The sequence below is a fragment of the Zalophus californianus genome, chromosome X, assembly GCF_009762305.2.
Source record: "Zalophus californianus isolate mZalCal1 chromosome X, mZalCal1.pri.v2, whole genome shotgun sequence".
Taxonomy (NCBI): domain Eukaryota; kingdom Metazoa; phylum Chordata; class Mammalia; order Carnivora; family Otariidae; genus Zalophus; species Zalophus californianus.
The window spans coordinates 108,798,940-108,824,741 of record NC_045612.1 but is presented as its reverse complement, the minus strand read 5'-3'; the positions used below and the strand labels follow the sequence as shown (position 1 = coordinate 108,824,741).

Here is a 25,802-nt window from a genome sequence, read left to right as displayed (position 1 = left end):
AGCGGGTCTCTGAAGTTGAAGTCACTGGAAGAAATCACATCTCCGCCATTGCTGCCCAGCAGGAAGTGGGAAGCTGCTACCACTGACACAAAGAATGTCCCTGTTTTTTGTGACACTAGTTCCAAATTCAAAATCCTTTGTGGAAATGGCCAAGCATAAAACTGTTCATGTGGTAGCTGGCAGAGTTACTGGGACAAAAAGCATTTTCAGCTTCTTTTTTTCTTTTTAAAGATTTTATTTATTTATTTGACAGAGATAGACTACAAGCAGGGGAAGGGGCAGGGAGAGGGAGAAGCAGGCTCCAGGACCCCGGGATCATGACCTGAGGTGAAGGCAGCCGCTTAATGGCCTGAGCCACCCAACCGCCCCACATTTTCAGCTTCTAAAGTGGTCGGTGGGTCTGCCTTCTCACAAACTCAGAATGTGAAAAATACCCCAAACATGTCAGATAATGGGCAGCCAAAATAATGTCAAATATCTGTCATGAATTATTTAAGCAGTTATTTATCCCTAACAACAAGAAAACCCAAGGCATGTATGTATTTTTATCCATTTAAGGACCATATCTAAGTAGTGAGTGGTCTGCCTTTCTCCCCAGTGTCTCTCTCCCTTGGGCAATATTAGATCCATTTCATTTTCTCTCTCCTCCTATCCCTATTTGCTGGGTGTCATTCATTCTTGCTTTAGAAGTGAGGTGAATTTAGAGTTAAGCTAAAGTATTTCTCCCATTGTGTGTTGATTCAATTAGTCCCAGCCCCAGAGTCATTGCCTTTAAGCAAAGGACTCATAAACACTATGAGGCTCCCAGGGCACAGGAACAAGCTCACAGGCGCAGGGTCAGCGGACGCCATCCCAGAGAGCTGTGCTTTGTCCAAGAGCAGAGGTACGCATAGCGAGCTGTGCTCCAGGAAAGGGGTCTGCCCCACGGCCCCTATACCTTTTAAATAATTTTTAAAAAGATTTATTTATTTACCTGAGGAGAGAGCACGCGCGCATGCGCGCAAGCGAGTCCGCGCAGAGTGCGGGGGGGAGGGGCAGGGAGAGAGGGAGAGAAAGCAACCCAAGCCGACTTCCCGCTGAGTTCAGAGCCTGACAGTGGGGCTGACTCCAGGACGGCCCCCGAGATCACACGACCAGAGCCTAAAGCAAGAGTCAGACGCTCAACTGACTGAGCCACCCAGGTGTCCCCCAATGCCCTTTAATAAGCAAGTAAGTCAAGAGAGGGTCTTTGCAACTTAGGTGCCTGGGAAAATGATTTGAGTTTGGGCACCACCAGCTAGATGACCAGGGGAGTTGCCTTATCTACTCATACCACCCGGAATCCTTGTGGGACGTCAAGGGCACACACAGCGCCACTCCTTTCCTTGCCTATTTTCAGCTGGCAGACAATCATCTCTCCACAGCTGCACATAAACCCCATTACCTAGTTGTGTTCAGAAACTCCGCATGGCCACAAAGCTGATTTTGTTAATAAACCCAAAGATAACCAGGTTCATGCTAGCAAACTCACACTGCTATTGGCCTGAGTCTTAATTTATTGATTGCGATGAGAAATATACCTGGCAGTATACCTGCCAGAATAGAATTTGGTTCGCTGGTTGTCTTCCCCTCTAGAAAAAAAAGAGAGTCTAGTTTATGAAAGAAAGTTTGCTTGGAGAGTAGACAAATAGCTTGGGCTGGTATGGTGGCTTTACAGATGTTAGACCAAGGCTCTTATTCTGTTCCATCATCTCCATGTGTGGCTGTCATCTTCAGATTTATCTCATAATCCAAGATGGCTGTTGGAGCTTCCACCATCACATCTGTGCTGCAGGAAGAAAGAGAGAAAAGGCAAAAGGGCAAAAAAAGAGAGTTCCCTTCCGGATGTATCCAATTTCATTAAGAAGCCTTCCTGTAACTCTCCCCACAATGGTACTGCTTAAGTCTTGTGTGCCAGAAATTAGTCATTTAGCTAAACCTTGGTGCAAAGGAGGCTGGGAAATACAGTCCTTTCCTCTGTCAATGTGCCCAGCCAAAAGTCCACATTTCATTACAAGAATAAGGGCGAGAATGAATGTAGCAGTAGGCAAATAGCAATTTCTTGACATACCTACCTCGTAGAGTTATTAGTAAGATCAGTGTAATGGTAAAGCTTACTGTAAAAATACAATAAGAATAATAGCTATTTGTTGAATGCCTTTTAGGTGTTGGCATCTTAATGGCACTGTACATGTATTATTTCAATGAAATTCCACAATTGCTCCTTAGGTAAGTATAAGCACCTTTGTTTTATAGAGGAAGAAACTGAGGTTTCAGTAACCAGCTGATGGTCACTTAAAAGAAGTAGTCTAAGAATCAAACCCGAAATCTGACTCTACCTGATGTTGTAATGCCTCCTGGCATAATATTAAGGAGAACAGATTGTAAGCAAAAAGAATCTATAATGTTATCATCTGGAGAAGGTATACTCCATTTTACATAGCATTGCTATTTGATATACAGTTGTAATTAAGTGTGCATATCACTTTTCCTTCTGCTCTTTTCACTTTATAAAATATCATACACATTTCCCATGTTTTGAGTTTTCGCAATTATTTTACCTTTTTGATGTCACATCATTAAACTTCTTCTCTCTCTCTCTTTTTTTTAAAGATTTTGTTTATTTATTTGAGAGAGAGATGGAGAGCGCATGAGGGGGGCTGCAGAGGGAGAAGCAGGCTCCCCACTGAGCAAGAAGCCTGATGATGCGGGGCTTGATCCCAAGACTCAGGGATCATGACCAGAGCCAAAGCAGCCACTTAACTGACAGAGCCACCCAGGCACCCCTAAACCTCTTCTCTGATGTAGACATTTAGGTCCCAACTTTTTGCGGATGGAAAATAGTAGCCATTGACATATTTGCATTTATTCTGTTTCTTGTGAGTTATTTTCTCTTAACTTTTACCCGCAGAAATCATGGTTTGAAAGATAAAAGCATGCTATGGTACTTGCCACATCTTGCAATATTATTTTCCAGAAGGTTGTACCTATTTACACTGCCACTGGCAAAAGATAAGCAGTTCCTCAACAGCAGTTTACCAGCAATGGATAGAGTTTATATAGAGAGATATAGATAAAAAGATAGGAATGATGGGAAATAGTATCTCACTTTAGTCTTAATTTGTTTTTCTTTGTTTTTAGTAATAATGATAAATTTAAACAACTTTTCAGTTTGTAAAACCAGTGCAAAACTCATCCTGTGTTGGACAGGAGAGAGCAAGTTTAAGACAAATTGTAATTTTTTTTTTCATGACCAGATAACAGAAGTAGATTTACAATGAAGTTAATGAAACCATCTTCGAAGCCTCTTGATTGCTTATGGGCCACTTCTGAGGCCCTGGAAGATGCTCTAGCAATGGTCTCTTGTTTTTGTGAAAATTCACAAAAGTAAGATTTTTAACTACAATCTGTTTTGGCTACTTGGTGGTTTGCTGGTAAACTGTTTCTCTCTCAAAAGAAAAGGGGGGGGCTGGTTTTTTATTTGTAGCATTTGCCCATTTCCATGGTGTAAATACTCCCTCCATGGCTGATTTCAAGCTACCAAAAACTTAACAAGCGGATTATGAAATTCCTGAATATGTAACAATCAGCTCTTGAGAATCACCATATGTTCCTTTGATACACTTCCCTTCCTGCCTGGTGGTGTTGGTGGAGTGGGCACAGTCATCGTGGGACTCTCCTATGGGAAAGTTGAGTTGGTGTTGCATTGCATTTAGACTTGGTGGCATCTATGTCAGTTGAAAACACTCTCATTATATTTAAGATATTGATAGACCTCCTGGTGTAGCAATAGCTTCCAGGAATATTCCTACCCCACTGTGCTGACTTGGAGTTTTGACCTGAATGTGCAGGGCCAGAAGTGATATCACAATATGAAAGTGTCCTACAGGTCCTGGCCCCTGGAAGTATGTGGGTCATGAAAGAGAAACAAGATCTGAAATGCTTAGAGTTCTAAGGTGGCATGTGGAAAATGATCATACATGTGACGCTGTAAAGGAAAGATTTGGTTCTTTTTTTTTAAAGATTTTATTTATTTATTTGAGAGAGAGAGAGAATGAGAGATAGAAAGCACGAGAGGGAAGAGGGTCAGAGGGAGAAGCAGACTCCCTGCTGAGCAGAAAGCCCGATGTGGGACTCTATCCCGGGACTCCAGGATCATGACCTGAGCCGAAGGCAGTCACTTAACCAACTGAGCCACCCAGGCGCCCCAGGAAAGATTTGGTTCTTATTAATGCCTAGCCAAAACAGTTCTCTCCTGTTAGGAATAAACTTTATAATATCAAAGTTGCAACAATTTCTTTAAAGGAAAAGTATAGGCATAAATCTGCACTAGTGCTTTAACCAATAGTGGATCTAAGTGTGAATTACTAAGTGCTATGTATCACAACATGTGGATCATATCTTAACATGATATTAAATAATGGTATAAAACTGAAAGAAAAATTTCAAAAAAATCAGAAATTAAGAAACAAACATTGATTAGCCATGCTGGAGGACAGATTGAATTATCTTTATATTCTCTTTAGAGAAAATTGTATTATAAAATTGTCATGTGAGGAAGAGAGCAACATGTTGGCAAAAATGTAGGAAAAAATATTACAAATGTGGGGCAGGCACATGTATAAAAATGTTACACCTATTTGGAAAAATATAAAATGAGATACATATATTATATGCATTGTACAGAATACAAGCATATAATGCCCTTTTTTTCTTTCGTAACAGTAACATTTTGCAAGAGTCCGGGCCAGATGTCTTATAGACCGTCCTATGCTTTTAATATATCTGTTTGTTTCTTCATGGTTAGATTCAGGTTAAACATTTTTTGCAAGATTATATAGGTGATGTTGTTCCCTTTTCCAAGGGCATTACATAAGGAGGCATATGATTGCCCCTTATTGGTGATGCGTGTTTTGGTCAACTGGGTAAGATTGTGCTTTATATATATATATACGTACATATGTATACATACACACATTTATATCTATAAATCACACAGCGACTGTGTTTACACGCTAAGAAGCAAAGTTATCAGGCAAGACTCAGAGTGCGCAGCAGGAGGCAGTCGCTTTCCCAAGGCTCTGGGGAAACCGGTCCAACCACGCCCATCCTGCTGCCCGCCCGCGTCTTTTTTCTAGGAAAATCAACTCTCAGAACCGGAAAGCCCCTACTCTAACGCGCCCAAATCTTTTCCCATCAGCATGGGTGCGCCTGCGCAGCGAGCTTCCTGTCGGCTCCTTTCCAGCGCCCGGCCGCTTCTTTTTCCCGCTCTCCTCGGCCTCCCCGTCACTCGAGCTTTTTCCCTAAGGGGTCATAACAGGGCGCCAAACTCGCGTCCGCGGGAAGGCCGGGGGCGGGGCGCGGCGCGGCGCGGCACGTCAGTGGCCTTCCGGGCGGAAGTCCGCAGCCTCCGGAGCCTCTGATTGGTTTTCAGCCTAGCGCCTGTCTCGGCCGCCGCGCCAGTTTCGGGCTGGTTGGCGCGGAATCGGGATACTTCAGGACCATGGCGCCCGTGAACGGCGAGGACTGCGACCTGGGGTCGAGCGGTGAGGGACGACCCCGCGCGGGGTACCGGGTTGGGAGTGCAGGGACCGTGGTATGATTGCGGGTGGTGAGGGCTCTGGAGAGGTCTTTTTTTATTTTTTCTTAGGGAGGCGCGTGTCCGGGTCGCCTGACGGGTCCTTTTGGGCGCGGACCTCGGTTGTCCCCGGCTGGGTCCCATTTGGTGTCGGGTGGGGCTTCCTCGCAGGGCCGTTTGCTCCGGAAAACCAGAACGCATCCCTTGCAGGGCCTGTGTCACTGCTGGTCTCCGCACTAGTCTGCATTTTCTTGTTATTTCTTTTGGTGACTGCGTTCCACGTGCTGGGCACACCTTCATCAGAGTGGCCCCAGTGGGGCACAGTCTTGGTTCAAAGTATCTAACAACTCTGGCCCCAAATATCTTTTTGAGGGCTAGGACAGAACGGATGCGCACCCTTTCTATAGAAACTCCCAGGGAAATTTTATACACTAAACTCAGCAGGAAAGGTCTCAGGACTGTCACCAGAAGATACAAATGCGTTTTGTCTTTTTAGGTAATGGGTTTCAACCTCATGCATTAACAGTTTTTTCTTTAAAATTCTATGGAAAGTTCGTCAAGTGCTGTATAGAAATAGTGTTCACAATCTAGTCATCTTTGGTGAAGTTTCAAAAAAAAAATTGCATCAGCATTCGGGATGCCCTGTATATGACTCCGTTTTCAGTGGTAATCTTTTATTTCCAAAAATAGAATACAAAAATGTAAATGACTCTGTCTGATTTCTGATTTTTGAACTGTGTTCAACTAAAGTGTGACTTTAGTGAACTTCTGACTTAAAATCAGATACTTCACTTTCTTAGCTCAAGGTACATCTGTCACTCAGCTACATCTCCATTAATGAGAACTTGCTTTCTAATCAGCTTCCTTTGCATTCACCTAGTTGTGAATCACAGATATCAATTTGTTCTAGTCTTTCATTTTCAAGACCATTTGTTTTGGAGAGTCGTCTAGCCTGGATTACAAATGAGATGTAGGATGTGAATATGTGAACAGCCTTTGCAGTCCTCCATCAGTGATTTGCCCCTAGGGTGTCTTTCTTCACCCTAAAAACAGTACGTCATCTGTGAACATCAAGAAATCACTCTTTGGAGGATACTGTGTAATCTTGAGACCCCTCTTAAGTCATGGTGTTGATTAAGTAGTTGCTGGAGACTTGTGACTGGAATTTTTCCCTTAAAGAGTGGAAAGATTCTTACCTGAAAGACTGTTGGAGGCTAGTGTCTGTCTGCTTTTGGGGAGGGTGGGGGTACTTCAGATGGTAATTTTGAACCAAATATTTAAACTTTTGTAATGGATTTTTTTCATGTTTTTTTTTTTTTTGTTAACTTACCTACATGAGGCATTGGACACATTCCAAGAAGGAAATTCTAGGCCTTTTTTCTTAGGTATTAGAAGGTGGGGTACCTTGACAATGGCAGTGAAAAGTTGAAAGGTCTATAACTAGCTATTATTACATATGAAAAGGGATCAGGGAGAGTTTAATGATTTTAAAAAGCAGGTACAGTGGTTTATTCATTTGTTCATTCAGCAAATATTTATTATGTACCTACTAGGTATAGGCATTGTGCCAGGCTCTGGTGTTACACTGTTAAAATGGTAGGTAAGCTGGACATAGTTTCTGTCTTCCTGGAGTTGAGATGGTAAAGAGCTAATTATGTGTGGTGCTATATTGAGGCTTCTCTGAGAAAACCACTTTGCTTTATTTTTGCTTTCTAGAAGCTAGACCATCATGGTATTGCTGGGAGTAGTGTTGTGGGTTGTGTGTGTTTGTGTGTGTGTCTCCCCTGCATCTGTACACATATACACATACATTAAATGAGATTCTGTATTGCTGAATACAAAGTAAGCCAAGGATCTTCATTTAATCCTTAACAACTTTATGAAGCAGATATGATTATCCCCATTTCACAGATGAGGACCCTGAGGCTCTGCATTAGTCAGAGTCCTTAGGTGTAAGCTACAGGAGCCAACTCTAGCTGATGTAAATAGAAAGGAAGGAATTTATTTTAGTATTTTAGGGATTAGAAGGATATTGTGTTGTTCACAGAAACTCCAGGTGGACTGGAGAATCATTTGTGGGGGGGGGAGCTGCTTAGCCAGGAACGGTGATTAAAGTTGTGCCACAAAACTGGTCTAGTGAGGTCGTTGCCAGCCATGGCCAAGTACTTGATGTTATAGTTTGTACTTTGGGACATTGCTGGCTCTCTGACCCCAAGTAATCCTCTTGCAGCTGTTGCTACTTCTAGAATCTTCCATTAGCCACTTTCCTTCTGACACTAGCTTCTGATGTAAAGTCTGAGCAGGTGTTCCTAATTGATAGAGCTTATTTTATATGTTCATGCCCTAGCTGCAAGGGTGTGTGGGAAAGAGCGTCTGCTTTTTCAACTTCTATAATGGGACTTGGGCTCTGAGTCCCATTAAGGTTTATAAGGAGGGGATTTCACAAACAGGTTCAGGTGCCAGGAAGCTTAAAAACCAACAACAAGGCATCTGGTCACTGCAGCTCAGAGATGTTAACTGGTGGTCTCATGTCTCCCAGTAAGTGGTGGAGCCGGATCGTGCTGTTTCTCCCTAATCTCCTGTTCTCCCACTCTGCACTCTGTAAGATTTACCTTCCATACTGACTTTCTCTCAGTTTCTGAATACACCTTGCAGTTTCATCCCTTTGTAATTTGGCTCATGCTTTTTTCTGTGCTTCTGCCCCCTTTCCCCTATACTCTGATGGTGAAATTCTAATGCTCTTTCTGGGTCTGTGTTGGATACCTCCCCTGTGAAGCCTTCCATAATTTCTCAGACAAAATTAGCAGCATTCTTTTCTGTGTTTCCTCAGTAACTTGTCCTTACCTCTTCTGTGGCATCATGTCTGTATGATGGTAGGAGCCTCAGGTCCTTTTGCTTTGACTTGTGAGTTCCCTTAAGGATAGGCAACTCTTCCTTCCTGTAATTGTACGCAAACCCTGTAGAATGGCACATTGTTGCCTGTGAAGTAAGTCCATTTGAAAAACTATACATTTTGTCAAGAGAGTCTACTAAAGGGGTCGATGGCATCTTTAAGAGAATATACTGAGGCCAACTTTTCACTCTCAGTGGTCATGCCCAGTAATCTCCGAAACCTTTTCATGTAGACCTGTGCATGATTTTTTGAAATCATTTGAGTGACGCCCAAGATTTTGTGGCTGTCATCATTAAGTACCTGCATTCCTTAATTTTTACTTAATGCCTTTCTGAAAATAGATTTAAAAGTCAAATGCGAAAGTCAAACAATAGACTGAGATGTTCAAGAGAGATTTCATTTCCAGGAAGCTAGAAAAAAAATAAAATCTCTAATTATGCTTCACCTGTAAGATTTAGTTTCCAACAGTTTATTGTCAGCATTTGGTAACTTGTTCTTTAAATTGAATCTTCTATTTCTGTCAAACGTTTTGTCCATGAGTTGAATGTTGTTATGAACGTTCCAGAGGGGTTGGAGCTTTTAGGATGTATCTTATCAATACTTCTTTTCTGTGCCTCCTTCTTTTTATGAAATAATTAGCACCAAATACAGTAGAAAAGTCAGTTTCACAGACATAGATGGCAATCGTCCGAAGCCAGAGTGGCAGGCAGCACCGTCTTGCTTGACTTGGTTATTCATCAGCTGGTAAATGAAAGTCTTAGTTTTGTGGATGAACTCTTCAGTATATGTGTGTGGTGGTCAGTTTATAACGACCAAAAGCATGAGTAATTCAAAAGTTGAATGAATGAACACTGAGGCCTTCTAGTATTCCAGTAATTTTTGACAAAATACATTTTAATCTTTGTAATTTTGCACTGTCATCCTATGTCCTAACCAAGTGACTGAGGCCTGGAAATCAGTGAAGGAATCAAGAATCTCTTCAGAGCCATGTTTTTAAATTCTCCCAACCCCCCACTTTATCCCTGCTTTGAAATTCCAAATACTTTATCTGAACCTCTGTTAGGGCATGTATTCTAAAGATTGTTTTTGAGTTAGTAGCTACTTATCTCCCATTTTAGATTATAAGTTCTGTGAGTACAGATAACATGTCTTGCTGACCTTTTTGTCTTTCAGAGTGCCCAGTACTTTGCAAAGAGCAGATGCTCCTTTAAAGCCTTTCAAATTTTGGGGGCGCCTGGGTGGCTCAGTCAGTTGGGCACCAGCCTTCAGCTTGGGTCATGATCTCAGGGCCTAGGATTGAGCCCCGCGTCGGGCTCCCTGCTCAGCGGGGAGTCTGCTTCTCCCTCTGTCCTTCCTTATGCTTTCTCTCTCTGTGTCTGTATCAAATAAATAAAATCTTTAAAAAAATAAAAAGCACAAATTAAAAAATAAGCTTTAAAAAATAAAGCTTTTCAAATTTTGATTAAAAGAATACAAAATGAATTGTCCTTTTATAACTCTACTTATGGCCTGTCATTTCTGATGGAAAGGTTATGGACTAATGACTGATCTCTTTTCTCTTCTGTTTTCATAAGATATCAGTTGAATTTTCCTCTTTTTGGAGGAAAAAAATAACAGTTGCTTCAGTTGTTTTAACTGGGTCTTAGAATTTCTGGAGTCACAGGAGCTATATGAACATGACCTTCAAGAACCATCTACAGTATGAAAAGTATCCATTTGTATATTAAAATTCTGTTACCGTTGACTAGAAATGTTCCTGTTACTGAGGGAAGATGGCTGACAATTTGTAACATCTCATGTAAACTTGGCTTTTTTTCAGCTGTGTCAGATTCAGGGAGTTTTGTAGCTTCTAGATCCCGGCGAGAAAAGAAATCAAAGAGAGGGCGCCAGGAAGCTCTAGAAAGACTGAAAAGGGCTAAAGCTGGTGAGAAGTATAAATATGAAGTAAGTAACCATTTTTTTTTTCTTCTGTGCTTCATCTAATTTATAGCCTGTAGGTATTTTATGTCCCTTTTGTCACTGATTAGAAATATGCATGTATTTTGTGCTTTTGAGAGTAATTTCTTACTATGGAACAAGCATGGGCATGAAGTAGATTTATACATTGTATCAACTATTTGGCTCTAAGTTCCTGTAAGGCACTTTACAGATGCTGTTAAATTCTGAAATGAAAGTAGCTATACGTTTTTTTCCTTATTAAGCCCACTGCATGGGGAGCCTGCTTCTCCCTCTCCCTCCGACCTTCCCCCTTGTGTGCACGCGCCACGCGCTCTCTCTCTTTCTCTCGCTCTCTCTCTCAGATAAATAAAGAAACACTGCAGCTTTGGTAAGTTTCATAGCTTTGCTGGGGGAACTTTGAAATGCTTTTACTTTACTCAAGGTAGTGAGCAGTCTAGGTAAGCACGCTTCTCCTTGGAGAAAATTGTTCCTAATTTCATCTATAGTGGGTGAGGGCTTGGGCCTTTCTTCTGTGTCCTGTGTGTAAGATTGAATGTGATGCCCTTTTGGCTGTTTTCCTCTAACTACTGTTGATGATTTGCAGGTAAAAAACAAAACAAAACAAAAACCAGAGTGGTTACCATATAACACAGCATTGTCTGGCTTTACCTTCAGCGTGCTCCCTATCTCAGCTGCCTCAGGGCTTGAAAGTGATTAATTCATACGAGGAAAAAATGATAACAGCAACTGCTGCTATACTTTTTTAGTGAACACTGTTCTAAGTGCTTTTACAAATATGTTCGTTTATTTAATCTTTCCAGTAATCATGAAAAGTTAGATATTGTGATTAACAGCATTTCATAGGTGAGAATCCTGAGGTCACAGTGGCAGAACCTTGATTTGAGCACAGTCTGGCTTCAGAATATGCATATTTAACCATGGCCTATACTGTGTTGTGCAATTAAGAAAGTAGAAGATTTTTGTCATTTGGCATCATTCACTCGAGTTAAGTGAGTCAGCCAGATCACAAAGGGTTGCTAAAAGGATTATAGTAAAGCAGGAATAAAGCATTTTTAATGTAGGTACTTCTATAAAGGAGTTGTGTGGGGGCATTTCAGATGTTGACACAATGTGACTGATTTCCCTCTAATCACTCATGTTAATTGCATGGCTCTGAGAGTTCATGCCAAGCAGTAGCACGGTTTTTTTTTTGACAGAGTCAAAATGACTTTTTACTCAAAATGTTTTTCTAAGGTAGTTTTCTGGTGTCTTTTTGATAGTATAGAAGTGAGTTGCTTAAGTAAGACAAAGAATGCCTCACGGACTTCAACCAAAACAAATAATCCTGCCGGTTCCCTTCCCCTGCCAAAAGAAAATTGGTCAGTAGAGTAATATTAATTGGACTAGTTTGTGTTTGTGTTTGTGTTGTCAAAAACTTAATTTGGTAGGGCAGGTAGTTTCTATTATCAGATGATGAAAGGCTAGATCAATATTTGCCAGTGATCCCTATAGAACAGATTAAACAGCAGGTAAAACTAAGTCTGATCCTGTAATTGTTATAAGTCTTGTAGCTGTGGCAGGACTCCAGTCAGCTCTGCCCATTGGGCTCTCGAAACTCTGTGTCCCAGTGATTTTTCCTGGACTCTTAGCTCTTCTGCTGGGGTTAGTCGTTTCCTCTACTCGCTACCCACTTGAACTCCGGAGAGAAGGGGCATTTTTTAATTGGTATCTATGAGTTCTTCTAAGCAGCCCACCAAATTCTCATCTGGGTCAGTTGATGGCAGCTGAGGTCGTGTGCCTCTGTTCTGCTTGTTGCTTAAACTGTGCTGAGGTGGTCTGCTCTCTTCATGCCAGGAGGTACCAGCATTCTGGCCCTCTGGCAGTTGGGCAGCTCATGTTATTGGAGGACTTCCCCTTCACACAGCTCAGCATTTCAGTGTCTGTAGTCTCAAGACCTGAGAATGGTAGCGGATCAGTGGTAATACAGATAGGGATCACTCAAAAAATTATTTATAGTGTACCCGTAGAATAGAGAGTATGCTTGTTTTCGCTTATTTTGCTGATTTGAGGGGGGTGGGTGGGTGGGGGAGGGTTTTCTTTTGAACTACATTTGGTTGGTTGAATAGTTATTAAAATTGTCAGTTTGCAGGGCAACATCAGCTAGGGGAGAGGGAGTTGGCATGCCTTATGAGTTTGCTAAGTACAGGAGAAACCAGTCTAGAAGTTATAAGTGAATAATCCCCAAAGCAGCTAACAAAGAATTGGCTATAATTCAGTTTGTTTTTTATGAAGTAGATGAGTAATTGATGGTGTGACAAGTATATTATGCTAATGGAATCATTTAATATCTGTGTTAACACCCACCTAAAAGGAATACTAAGTTAATTGATGTCTATTTAAGGAAAACCTGGTAGTGGTGTTGAATGTCAGAACTCATGATTTGGTTGCAGCTACTCCTTCAGGCTGCCATTCCAGTTTCAATTTGACAGTTTTTCATCAGAATTGTTTAACACTTTAACTCCATTTGAAGCTTTCTCAAACTTGTATGATGGCAGGTTGAGGACTTCACAAGTGTTTATGAAGAAGTTGATGAAGAACAGTATTCGAAGCTGGTTCAGGCCCGCCAGGATGATGACTGGATCGTGGATGATGGTATGTGGGAAGAAATTGCCTCCTAGGCATTGTTTTAATTGCTTTTCATCTGGTCTTATGTGGTAGAGTTGCTGCTTTGCATGAGCAGACCTAAGACTGTTAAGATGGTACTGTTGGTTCAGATTTTTCTCAAATAAATTATTTGAGAGTGCGGAGGGAGTACAATAGAAAGTTTATTTTGGGGTATTTTGGAGAATCCAGGCACATACCTCAGGTAAATCCTCCATGAAATGACTTTGTAGGAATTGGGCAGAACCACGTGCCTGTGGGGTATCCTCAGGTGATGTGGGGGTAAGAAAACTGTCTATTGCACAGAGTGGCTGTGAGGATTACACGAAACTATATGCGTGAAGAGTAACTTGGACAGTCGAAAGCACCAGATAGAGGCTGGTTCTGATGTTCTTACAACCTATGTCGAAAGTCACTGGTTCCTGCTTGTCCAGTGTGACTTGTTGGGCATGCGCCTGCTGACCACGGGGAGTGGTGTGGATTGCACCTGCGACCGTATTTATGTTTCTGTTTCTGTAGTTGGACTTAGCCATATTGCCAGTTTCCCCTCATAGACTGAGGTGCTTTTCTGGGCTTCTGTGATCTTGATTCTTTTGCTTTTTACTCTTTTGGTAGAGTAAAACTACTGTTAAGCATCCTGTTGTGGCAGACTTTGATGCTGTGGGCCAGATCATTTCCCTAGCTCACCTAGATGGGCATAGCATATGTCCTTTGGTTTTGACACAGCAAACTTGCTATGTAGATGCTGTGTTTCATCTCATACCTGTCTGAACAGGATTCTGCTGCACTTAAAAATGGCACAGGCCAGGAGAACATCTGAGTAGGTATAAAAGGTGTTTTTGTTGTTGTGGCTAAAAAATTACTGGCCACTTTTAGAAACTTGATCCCAATTTTAAATTTTGTTCCTGCAGATGGTATTGGCTATGTGGAAGATGGCCGAGAGATTTTTGATGATGACCTTGAAGACGATGCCCTTGATTCTCATGAGAAAGGTACCTATATTTTGTTTTCAAGAGAGTGCCATTTTGAGATGGAAAGAATCAAAATTTGAGATGACTTGGTACTTTGACAGTTTCCTTTAAAGGAAAAGGACCTACCACAATTGTTTTTAGGTGTAGAATATGTTGTAATATTGAGAGAAGCATAGTTATGTCAAAAATTAAATGTAAAAGGCAAAAACAACACCATGAAATGAAGTTTCATGTCTTTATCATCCAGAGTTTGCTCTTTTACTTATTTTCGAATTTCAGTTCTGTGGTCATTTTAGACTTGCTGATTTTGAGAGCTGCAGCAATAAGTGATGTCTTGTAATTCCTGCTGAATTGGTGTACTTAAAATTTTAGCTCTTTGATAGTGGTACAGTACAATAATAAGGTTTAGTAATCAACTTGCTTTGTCTAATCAAAATTTAAAATGATATAAATGAATGCGTCAGATTTTCTTAGCTACATAATCATTGGCAAAACATTTTTTTTGAGTAAACGAGCCTGATTTAGTTTCTGTAAAATATGAAGGGGAAATTATCTTTAGTATTTGTTTTTTTGATTTGCTTCGTTATTATCACCATTGTAGATCCTGGGTCAGCAAACTATGGCCCACTCACAGCCAGTTTATTTTAAACAGCTTTATTGAGCTGTAATTCACATCCCATACAATGCACCTATTTAAAGTGTACATTTCGATGGTGTTTACTGTAGTCACAGAGTTGGGCAGCCATTACCACAATCAGTCTCACATTTTCATTATCCCAGAAGGAAATCATGCCTGTTACTGTGTAGTTCCCCAACTCAGAATGGTTTTTCATTTTTGAAAAGTGTTTTAAAAAAAGAAAAATGCAGAGAAGAACACGCCATAGCACCAGACAGACATACGTGGCCACAAAGCCTAAAATCTGTGCTATCTTGCCCTTTTCAGAAAGTCTGGGCCCTAAATTGTGGATTTTTAACATTTTCTACATTTGTTTACTTTCTTTCCCCTTCTCAACTGTATACAAACAGACTTTATTTTGGTCAACTTATTTCAAAGTAAGTTGTAAACACCATGGCACTTCACCTCTACATGCTTCATCGGTGACCTCCTAAGAACAAGGATGCTTGTTTACTTAGCCGCAGTACCCTTCTCATAGTATCATCTAATATGTTGGTTCATATTAAGATTTCCCTATTTAGCCCAAAATGATCTCTGTTTTTTTCAGAAGGAGTCCACTTAGTTTTTATGTCTCTTGAGTCTTAGTGTGCAACAGTGCCATCCTCTCTTCCTGCCCCTCTGGCTTTTTTTTTTTTTTTTTTTTTTTTTTTGGTCTTTCATGACCTTGACATCTTTGAAGGGACTGGGCTGGTTTTGTTGAATGTCCCATGGTCTGGGATTTGCCTGATTGCTTCTTGGTGCATAGAGTCAGGTTAAATATCCTAACAAAAATATGATATAGATGAAGTTGTATCCTTCCCACTGATCTTATCAGGGGCACATAAGGTCACTTTGTCCCATTCTTGGTGATACTAAGTTTGATCTCTTGGTTAAAATGATGTTTGTCAAATCTCTTCCTTATAAAGCTACCTTTCCACCTTTGTATTAATGTAAATATGGGGTGAAATTTTAGACTGTGTGTCTCTTTTCCCTACCAGCTACCAGCTATCGCCCAATGCTTTCAGCATCTATTGATGATTTTTTTCTCTCCTTTTTAAAATGATCACTTCAAACTCATGGACTGAAAATTACCGTTACAGTTCAGTATCCATTATCATTATTTTTGTGATGTTCAAATTATCCCACATTTGGCAGTGGGAGCCTCTTTGAGCTGCCTCCTGTGTCCTTTTGACATGACACCATCAGTCTTCGAGCATTTCCATGCTTCCTGGACCAACAAGATGTTCCAGGTTCTCCTTGTATTAGTCTTGTCCCAGACCTGGAATCAACCATTTCCCCTAAGAGTCATGGTTCCTTTAGTGGAGAATGGTATTCAGATCTGGGAGATGGGTGGTACTCCTTGCTACTGGGGTCTAATGGTTTGTAGTCCCTTTTGGTGAACAGAATTCAGAGATTTTTATATATATGTCATGATTTCATACTGATACATTCAATTCAGATAAAGCACCACAGGGTTCTTCTTCATTTTCCCCAATTCTATATTTGTGTCTGCCTTCAACCCCAGTGAAAACCTTTGTCCTCTAAAATAAACACAAAATAATTTTAGAAATTTTAGAGCTACTAAACTAGCATGCCTGCTGACAACCTTTCTAAATGAAGTTTATAATTTCTTTGCAGTTTTATTTGGTTTATATCTTGGTAAAGGTGTATAGTTAGAGAATTGTGTTTGGAAGGTGTATGAAGTAATTGTTTTCTGTATGCTGTTTATCAGTTTACTCCATAGATTCATTTGTGTTTATTCATATTAGGGTTTTAAAAAATCCTTTCATTTTAATTTTATTTTTTGAATATTGTAAAACATTTTTATGATTTCAAAACCAAAACAATATTGAGATAGGTGAATCTTACTCTTATCCCTGTGCTTTCTACTTCTTCATTTCTACGCATTTCCATAGAACCATTTTTAATAGTTTCTGATTATCCTTCATGTTTTTCCTTTTACAAAAAAATAAGGATGTGTGTATTTTTTTAAATGTGGGATGTTATTTATTCATTCATTAAGTTAGAATATGTGGATTGTCTTTCCTGTTTCTGCCAACCTGTGTAATACAGGAACTCTACACAGTGGTACCGTTTGGTCACAGTGTGGCTAATTGTGTATTCATTTTTTCATGTGTCCATGAAGAAGAGAACGAAAGGAGCCTGTCTGCTTTTTTATCTCCCTGAACTGAGGAGGCCTTTGTTCGAGTTCTGGTTATGTTGTTCATTGTCTGTATCATTTTGAATGAGTCCTATCACTTACCAGGACATGACTTTTGTTGGCTGTAAATTAGGTTGCACTGGACAGGGAGGTGATTGAGAAAAGGACCCATGTCCTAGTCATCTCATTGCCAATCACAGTAGCAAGTGCAGAGAAAGTATGCAGCATTTGTTGAGTAAATGAGCCATTTTTGTGTTTCCATTGTCATCTTGTTATCTCTTCCCAGTAATACATCAGTGAAGAGATGACTTGGCATTCTGGAGGAGAGCTAGTCTTGGAAGTCTTTATTCCATGCTTTGCCACCATTCTCCCGGAAGTCCCAACTGTTTCAGTGTCCCCCAGGAGAGCCCCATAAGATCTCAAGATCTTAGGAAGGGAAATGGAATTTTGCAATCCACTTTAAAGACTTAGAAGACATTGTAGAGTTTTGTATAGATGTGAAAGGACAACTCTTTATGGTGTGGATCCAATCCCTGACATGCTTTCAAATATTAACTAAGTCCTAATGAAAAAAATTAGTAGGAAAATGAATAAACAGAAGCACTAAAATTGTGGAAGATTCTACATCAAATGTTGACTCCTATTTTTTATGTTTCTTTTTGTCCTTCTCTCTAGATACTACTAACCTACAGTGGTGAGATTAAAGCCTGCTTATGAAACCTTCCTTGCTATTCAAACCTCTTTTGACCTTCTCTTTTGATACCCTGTATTAGGACCTGTATATTTTGTACTCTAAACATTTTGACCATCAATTATATTCTGTTTCCAAACTGCCAAATGATCTCAATAAAAAATTATTTCTCTTGTCTTATATTTTTCACAAATGTCCTACAAACTTTTTCATTTTAAGGCACATGAAAAAATGCCCTTTTTATTGTGGTTAAATACACATACAATTTATCATAAGTGACATTTAATACATTAACAGTGCTAGTAGTCATGACCATTATCTAGTTCCAGAACATTTTTATCCCCGAGTGGAAACCCATATCCATTAAGCAGTCACTCCCCAGTCTTCCTTCCCTGATCCCCTGGCAACTACTAGTCTTTCAGTCTCTATGGATTTGCCTATTTTGAATATCTCAGGTAAATGGAATGATAAAATATGTGACCATTTGTGCCTGGCTCCTTTTGTTTAGCATGATGTTTTCAAGTTTCTCTTATGTTGTAGCATGTGTTAGTACTTCATTCTTTTTTATGACAATAATATTCCATTGCATGGATAGACCGCATATTGTTTGTCCATTTATTAGTTGATGTAATTTGGGATGTTTCCACATTATGGTTATTGTGAATAGTGCTACTATAAACATTTGTGTGCAAGTTTGTGTTTGAACACCTGTTTTCAGTTCTTTGGGGTATCTACCCAGGAATGGAATTATGTATATATATTTTTATTTACTTTTGTAATTTTTATTTATTTATTTGACAGCGACACAGCGAGAGAGGGAACACAAGCAGGGGAGGGAGAAGCAGGCTTCCCGCGGAGCAGGGAGCCCGATGCGGGGCTCGATCCCAGGACCCTGGGATCATGACCAGAGCCGAAGGCAGTCGCTTAATGACTGAGCCACCCAGGCGCCCCTATTTACTTTTTTCTTACACAGAAGATATTTTTCTATAGATGCTTTTGTGCTTTGTGTTTTTTTCTCTTAACAAGATATCCTGAAAATCATCCCATATTAACACAGAGATCTTTTTTTTTACTTGTTTCTATATTGTTGCATAGTATTTTACTGTATAAATGTATGATGATGGTGTATTCAAATGGTTTCGCTGAGTTGTCAATTAGATTTTCAGTAATTTGCTTTTACAAGTAATTCTGCATTGAATAACTTGATGCATATTGTGCTTTCCTCAGAGAAAATTCCTAGAAGGAGGATTGCTGGCTCAGAGAGGAAAATGCACGTGAAGTTTTATGAGCTGTTGCTCTAGGAGTTGTCCCATTGTACACTCCCATGAACAATTTGTCCCATTGTACACTCCCATCTCCCAACAATTTATACTGCTATGGCCTCGCCAACAGAGTACATTGTGAGGCTTTTGGAGTTTTGCTGCCCCCATACACGAGAAACGACAGTTCAGTGTGCTTTTCGTTTGCATTTCTTTTACACATGAGGTTGAGCCTCTTTTCATAAAATGTCATAGCTGTTTGTGTGTGTATATATATATTTAAAGATTTTATTTATTTGTTTGACAGAGAGAGACACAGTGAGAGGTAACACAAGCGGCAGGCAGAGGGAGAGGGAGAAGCAGGCTTCCCGCTGAGCAGGGAGCCCGATGCGGGGCTCGATCCCAGGACCCTGGGATCATGACCTGAGCCGAAGGCAGTCCCTTAATGGCTGAGCCACCCAGGCGCCCCTGTTTATATATTTTTTATGTGCACATTCCTTTTGGGTTTGGGGGATTTTTAAATCCAGGGCATTTTTTTTTTTATCAGAGAAATTGGTCCTTTATCTGCAAAACATTGTAAACATTTTCTCATGTTTTGTCTTTAAACTTGTTTCTGTTGTAATTGAATTTATCAGTTTTTTTTTCTTGCAGATGGATTTTGAATCAGTTAGAAAGACTTTCCCCACACCCAGGTTACAAAGGAACTTGCCCCCCCCCTTTTTTTTTAAGAGATGGAGGGGGAGAGAGAGAGAGAGAGAGAGAGGGAGAGAAAGAGAATCTTAAGCAGGTTCCATGCCCAGCACAGAGCCCGATACAGGGCTCCATCCACAACCCTGAGATCATGACCTGAGCTGAAATCAAAAGTCGGAGGCTTAACTGACTGTGCCACCCAGGTGCCCTGGAACTTGCCTTTTTATTAATGTCTTGCATATTCTCATGTTAAAAATTTTGATCTGTGATTTATTTGGTGTTTATACTGGCTTACTTCTTTACAAATGGGTAGCCAGCACTACTTATTAAAAAGTCCATCTTCTCCCCAGTGATAGGAGATGCCACCTTTATTATGTGCTAAATGCCATAAGTAATTTGGTCTTTTCTGGATTCAATTTTCTATTTCATCTGGTCTGAGTATTCTTACGCCACTACCACACTATATAAGCTATTCATTCTAGGTCTTTTTGAGGTAGAGACTTCTCTAGAATGAATCAGAGAGAGAGAGTAAAACTGACAGATTTAGAAGAATTCGTAGGTGATTTACACATGGCCATAAGAGAAAACATGGCACAAGTTGTTCTTTACTGAGCAGATGTGTCTGTGCCATTTAGTGTTGTTATAACATATTGTGTGTGTGTCGTTGCTGTTCCTCATAAGATGGAAATTAGGGTGCTATACTACCATGACTGGTAATCCTATTCATAGTTTTCCTGCCAGATTCAGGATAGCACTAAAGAGATGATCTCATGAAGGCTGCTAGACTAATCCCCTGGTTCCAGATGAGCTTGATCATTTTATTTCTCTTGGGAAAAACAAACAAAAAAACCCCAAAAAACTCCACATTTTATTTTATTTTTTTAAAGTTTTTTTTTTTTAAGATTTTTTATTTATTTGAGAGAGAGAATGAGATAGAGAGCATGAGAGGGGAGAGGGTCAGAGGGAGAAGCAGACTCCCTGCTGAGCAGGGAGTCCGATGCGGGACTCGATCCCGGGACTCCAGGATCATGACCTGAGCCGAAGGCAGTGGCTTAACCAACTGAGCCACCCAGGCGCCCAAAACCTCCACATTTTAATAAGGTTTTTATTCACACTAATAATAGCCATTAAACAGTCCCACTTAATAACTTATTCTGGTATTCAGTTTTTCTAAGATTTTATTTTTAATATCTTTACACACGATGTGGGGCTCAGACTTAAAACCCTGAGATGAAGAGTCACATACTTTACCGACTGAGCCAGCCAGGTGCCCCATCATCAGTTTTCGTAACATTTAGCCCAAGTTTTCCTGAATTAAGCTGCTTTTAACAATTCTTTCTTGTGTACCATGTATAAAATCTCATATTTTGTATTTTTAATTCTTTATGTTTTTCTTCTCATTCTCCTATACAGAGGGCAGGTGACTTGGCTTTTAGTTTCCCATGTTGATTTTTGCCAGTACATGTTTATAAATCAGTTATGTTCCAACAGGAAAAGATGATAAAGCACGTACCAAAGACAAGAGGAATGTAAAGAAGGCTGCGGTGACAAAACCAAACAGTATCAAGTCAATGTTCATTGCTAGTGCTGGGAAGAAGACTGCAGATGTGAGTTTCATGGTTTTCTGATATTTTGTCTTTTCCTTTGAGAAGTAAATTTAGTATTTGTATAGACAATAGGTGCTCAGTGTATTTGAGCTCAGCTATTTCAGTTGTGTTTTCCTGATTTCAGTCACGAAGGTGGATGTAGATTTCCAGGTGAATTTAGGTACCTCATTGTTTGGAACTTGGAGATAGAAAAGTGAATGAAAAGTTGCATGGACGGTGTGTTTGTTTCATTGATTAGCAGGAGGATCATGGAATGAGGGTGAAAACAGGATGGGAGCTCTAGGTTTAGGAGTTACATGTACACAGGTGGTTGTTAAGACTTGTGAACAGTAGATGAGTACTCAGGACTGAAGAGGCAAGGACTGACTGGTTGGGTTCTTCCTTTCACAGACACATGGGTGGGGTGAAAACATGAAGTGCAGGGCTTTGTCATTCTCCCTCTCTTTATAATTTCCAGAAAGCTGTAGACTTATCCAAGGATGATCTGCTAGGTGACATTCTATTAGATCTGAACACTGAGGTAAGTCATTCTCTGGGAGTTGTCAAATATGCAGGGGACATGGCTGAAGAAACAATTCAGTAATTTTACAAAACAGACTGTTGCTAGAATTTAAAACAAAAAATTCAACAATAATACCACCACATGCACCCCCCCAAAAAAAACCCTACCAAAAAAACCAACCCCCCTGCCCAAACACCTCTCCAAATTGGTTTCTTACCGCTTTAGGTGAGTAGTTTCCAGCTGTTAGAAGCTATGCAATTATGTCGACGGGGCCACGTGGGGATGTGTTTGAGATAGTAAGAATACACACACGAGTCAGTTCTGGGAATGCACTCTGCTTGTATTCAGTTGCTGCAGTGTATGTTCCCGAAAGAGATTGAGACCTGTCAGTCTGCACAATCAGGCATGAGATGCTCATCTTGAATTCAGAGAGTAAGTGAAGGAAGAGTCAGTGAGCTGTCCCTGAGAGAACTCAGACAGGCTCAGCTGCTCTGGGAATTTGCAGTTGGGCTATTTCACGTGAAGACTCATTTAGAGGTGTGTTTCTCAGTAACCCTTGATTAGAACAACTGACACCAACACGTGTGGTTCTAGTTTGACAGTTTTTATTTATTTATTTTTTATTTATTTATTTTTTAAAGACTTTATTTATTTGAGAGAGAGAGAGAATGAGAGAGAGAGAGCACATGAGACGGGGGAGGGTCAAGGGAGAAGCAGACTCCCTGTCGAGCAGGGAGCCCGATGCGGGACTCGATCCAGGGACTCCAGGATCATGACCTGAGCTGAAGGCAGTCGCTTAACCAACTGAGCCACCCAGGCGCCCCTAGTTTGACAGTTTTTAAATGTAATATCCTTGAAGGGTCGGGGAAAGGTATGTTAAGTTGTAAAAAGAAAAAATTGGTGAGAGGTGGATTTAATATCTATTCTGGTTTTCTTGTGAGTCTGTGGTATTGTTGCTATAGTAACTGCAGTACATGAACCTAGATCTGCAGGGGGGAGCAGGGAAGGAAAAAAATGCTTTGCTTATTGGGCTTCAATGGGGGAAGAAATGCACTTTTTCTGTCTTGTGGTAAGCCAAGCATGGCAGGCTATGTCTTATTCCTCCTTTTAGAAACCTCAAATAACTCCACCACCTATAATGATACTAAAGAGGAAAAGATCCATTGGAGCTTCACTGAATCCTTTCTCTGTGCACACCTCCAAGGTAAAGTGTGTGGAGATACCTTCAATCTTGATTTATATTATTGCTTAAAACTTACTCTATTGATTTTCTATATGAGGGAAATGCTTTTGAATTTGTTCTTGATTTTTGTTTTAAATTAGGACTCCCATTTCATTATATAGTTTCATGTATTTCAAAAATAGCATGTGCCTGGTCTTTTCATAGTAAATTTTTAGTAACTAGTATGTGTTTATTATAGGTATTACAGCTGTGCTAAATGCAATGATTTTCTTCCTGGAAACAAGTATTTTTTTGTAAACATAGGTAACAGTAAAATAATGGCAGCTGTTACATTAATAATACATAAAATTGTTGTATAATGGGAACTGTCATTTTCTCTGGTTAGGGTAGGACAGTTGCGTATTTTTTGGTATGCAGGTCTAACTGAACATTTAAAAATATTTACAGGCAATTCCTTCAGGAAAAACCGCTTCCCCTGTCTCAAGGAAGGAGCCTCTGTTAACTTCAGTTCCTCTTAAATGTGCTGAATTTGCTGGTAAGTCTGACGTCAGGCAGACCTACAAGGGTGTTGAGCAGTTGCAAAATGCTGTCAGAAATGGAGGCGCCGTGAAGGAGGAAGTGGAGGTGATTTTGCAGGTATTGTGATGGCAGGTTCAGTTGTGAAAGATTTGAATCCACAGCAGTAAAAGTTAAAAAACATCCAGCTTGGAGATGGAAGAGAACTGCAAACACAGTGTGGGAGAAAGGGTAGGCCACTGTCGCTGTGCTGGGGAGGCCCTTGTGTTCCACAGCAGTGGTACGTGATGGGAATGTGTGATGACGCTTACAGGAGAGCCGCTGCCAACGTTGTGTATAGATGACAAGGAGGACTCAGGAGCAATGGATTTTGAAGATGGCGACTTTGATGAGCCCATGGAGGCTGAGGAAGTGGATGTGGAGCCTGTGGCTGTCAAGACTTGGCACCAAGAGAGTGAGCCAGCAGAGGGGGTGAATCGTGAGGCAGATCCTGGGAAAGGGACCACGTCCTACTTGTAAGAGCATTTTATGACATTTCTGGCAAGTAGCACTACGAATTACTCAGTTGGATTTTGAAAGGTTTTCAAAATGTAATTTCTGCAGGGGAAGTTTTCTCCCAGATGTTTCTTGTTGGGACATTGATCAGGAAGATGACAGCAGTTTCTCAGCCCAGGAAGTCCAAGTGGATTCCAGTCACCTCCCACTGGTAAAAGGGACAGATGAGGAGCAAGTGTTTCAGTTTTATTGGCTAGATGCTTATGAAGATCAGTACAACCAACCAGGTAATCATATGTATCTCTTTAATACAGAATATTGCCTTTCCCTTAAGTGGTTTAGTTATTATAATTGACAAAGGCTCTGTCCTTATGTACGTGTGTAGTAAGAGAGCAGCACTCACTCATTGTAAAGTGTGTGAGCAACGCAGCTTGAGAGGAGCTGTGGTATGAATAATCAATGCTTAAAAATGTTTTTTCTGTAAACCAGTTATATGTGATTTTGGAACGTGTACTTGTAGTTTACCTTCGATGTATCTAAAGTTGTAGTTATACACTTTATTTTAAATGGAATCAGTCATTAATTGTTTCTTTATCCAGCACATTGAACACCTGTTGTGTGCCAGGCACTGAGATGGCATGAACAAGCTAGACAAATTCCCGATCCTAATGGAGCTTACATTTTAGTGGGGTGGGGGGTGGCAATGGATGGTAAATAAGGTAAGTTGACGAATGGTATGAAGACATTTAGTTGGGGGATGGTTGAGGAAGGCTGAGATTTGAGGCACATGCTGAGCTGAATAAAGAGCATTTCAGCCTGAGGAACCAGTGAGCACAGAGGCCTGGAGAGAGGAGGCCTATGTGGTTGTAGCACAGTAAATCAAGGGACAAGACTGGTAGAAAATGAAGTTGGAGACAAAGGCAAAGGGCAGATAATGAAGGACCTTGAAAGCCATATTGAGGAATTCAGATCTTACTCTAAGAGCAGAGGGGGATGTGGTGGAGGATTTTAAGTGCTGGTGGAGCGGGGTGGTGGTCATATGGTTGGGTTTACAGTTTAACAAGAGCCTTCCGGTTTGTGTGGAGAATAGTGTGTTTGGGGGGTAGGGGGAGACTGGAGTCAGGCTAGTGAGGAAGCCCTGGAGAACAGTCAGTCCAGGGAAGGCATGCTAGTTACTTGGCCTAGTGGTGGCTGTGGAGAAGGAGAGAAGTGGATGTATCTCACGTGTATTTTGACATGAACCTGTCTATGGATTGATGTGGGGGCTGACAGAGAGGAGGAATCAAGGATGATTCCCAGGTCTTCCTCTGAATGAACTGAAAATGTGAATTCTGACTCAAAGCCAGGAGGCTCTCTAGTTTCCTTTTTTACTCCTTGAGACCTTCTTCACCACAGGGCTGGGCATGCCAGAGTATGTCAGATTAATATAAAATACTGTACATATCCTGAAATAGAGTTGCCTTTATTCAGATCCACGTCTGGGTGTGAGGGTAGATGCAACTGTGCATTTTTCAAAGTGGTTTCCTGGAGGTTGCATCCGGTGAAAATAGAGTATCAGTAAAGCAAGTGAATGAGTAAGAAGTGTGAGTATTAACCATCAGACTTGAAGGCCAGATTTACCTTAAAGATAATCAGGCATTGACTAACTGGAAAGTTGTTAACTGTCTCTGCGGAGGGGAGGCAGAAGCTTCAGCATATCACATGCATAGGAACACGTGCAGAGCCATTTGAGTAGGAAATTGCCACGCGTTAGTTTCTTAGGTAAAGAATAAACCATCTTAGAAATGGTACCTCCTTTAGCTGCGACAAGATAATTTGGTTAGACCTTCTCACCTCCTTGGTTACCTCTTTGCTACTCACCAGTGGAAGGTAGACTGGTAAGTGGGATTGCGTGAGGCTGAGCAAGTATTTCCCATCCTTTGCTGAAACCCTGGCCTGCCCCGTTGTATGGCTTCAGGGGGACACCATTTTCACATGTGCTTCA

At 40.7% G+C, this 25,802-nt stretch overlaps 1 protein-coding gene across 4 annotated transcripts in view; it reads left to right on the top strand.

Annotated features, from left to right (window-relative positions):
- Positions 1–5,459: 5,459 nt before the first annotated feature.
- The window catches only part of POLA1 (DNA polymerase alpha 1, catalytic subunit), a 299,305-nt gene continuing 278,962 nt past the window's right edge, over positions 5,460–25,802 (top strand). For all 4 annotated transcript variants that reach the window (XM_027609335.1, XM_027609332.1, XM_027609333.1 and 1 more), the window contains exons 1-10: positions 5,460–5,564; positions 10,309–10,433; positions 12,983–13,079; positions 14,000–14,080; positions 21,007–21,122; positions 21,580–21,642; positions 22,736–22,828; positions 23,255–23,342; positions 23,637–23,838; positions 23,927–24,105. In XM_027609335.1, the coding sequence (XP_027465136.1) occupies positions 5,522–5,564; positions 10,309–10,433; positions 12,983–13,079; positions 14,000–14,080; positions 21,007–21,122; positions 21,580–21,642; positions 22,736–22,828; positions 23,255–23,342; positions 23,637–23,838; positions 23,927–24,105 (1,087 nt within the window). In that variant the 5' untranslated portion in view covers positions 5,460–5,521. The remainder of the gene's footprint in view (positions 5,565–10,308; positions 10,434–12,982; positions 13,080–13,999; positions 14,081–21,006; positions 21,123–21,579; positions 21,643–22,735; positions 22,829–23,254; positions 23,343–23,636; positions 23,839–23,926; positions 24,106–25,802) is intronic.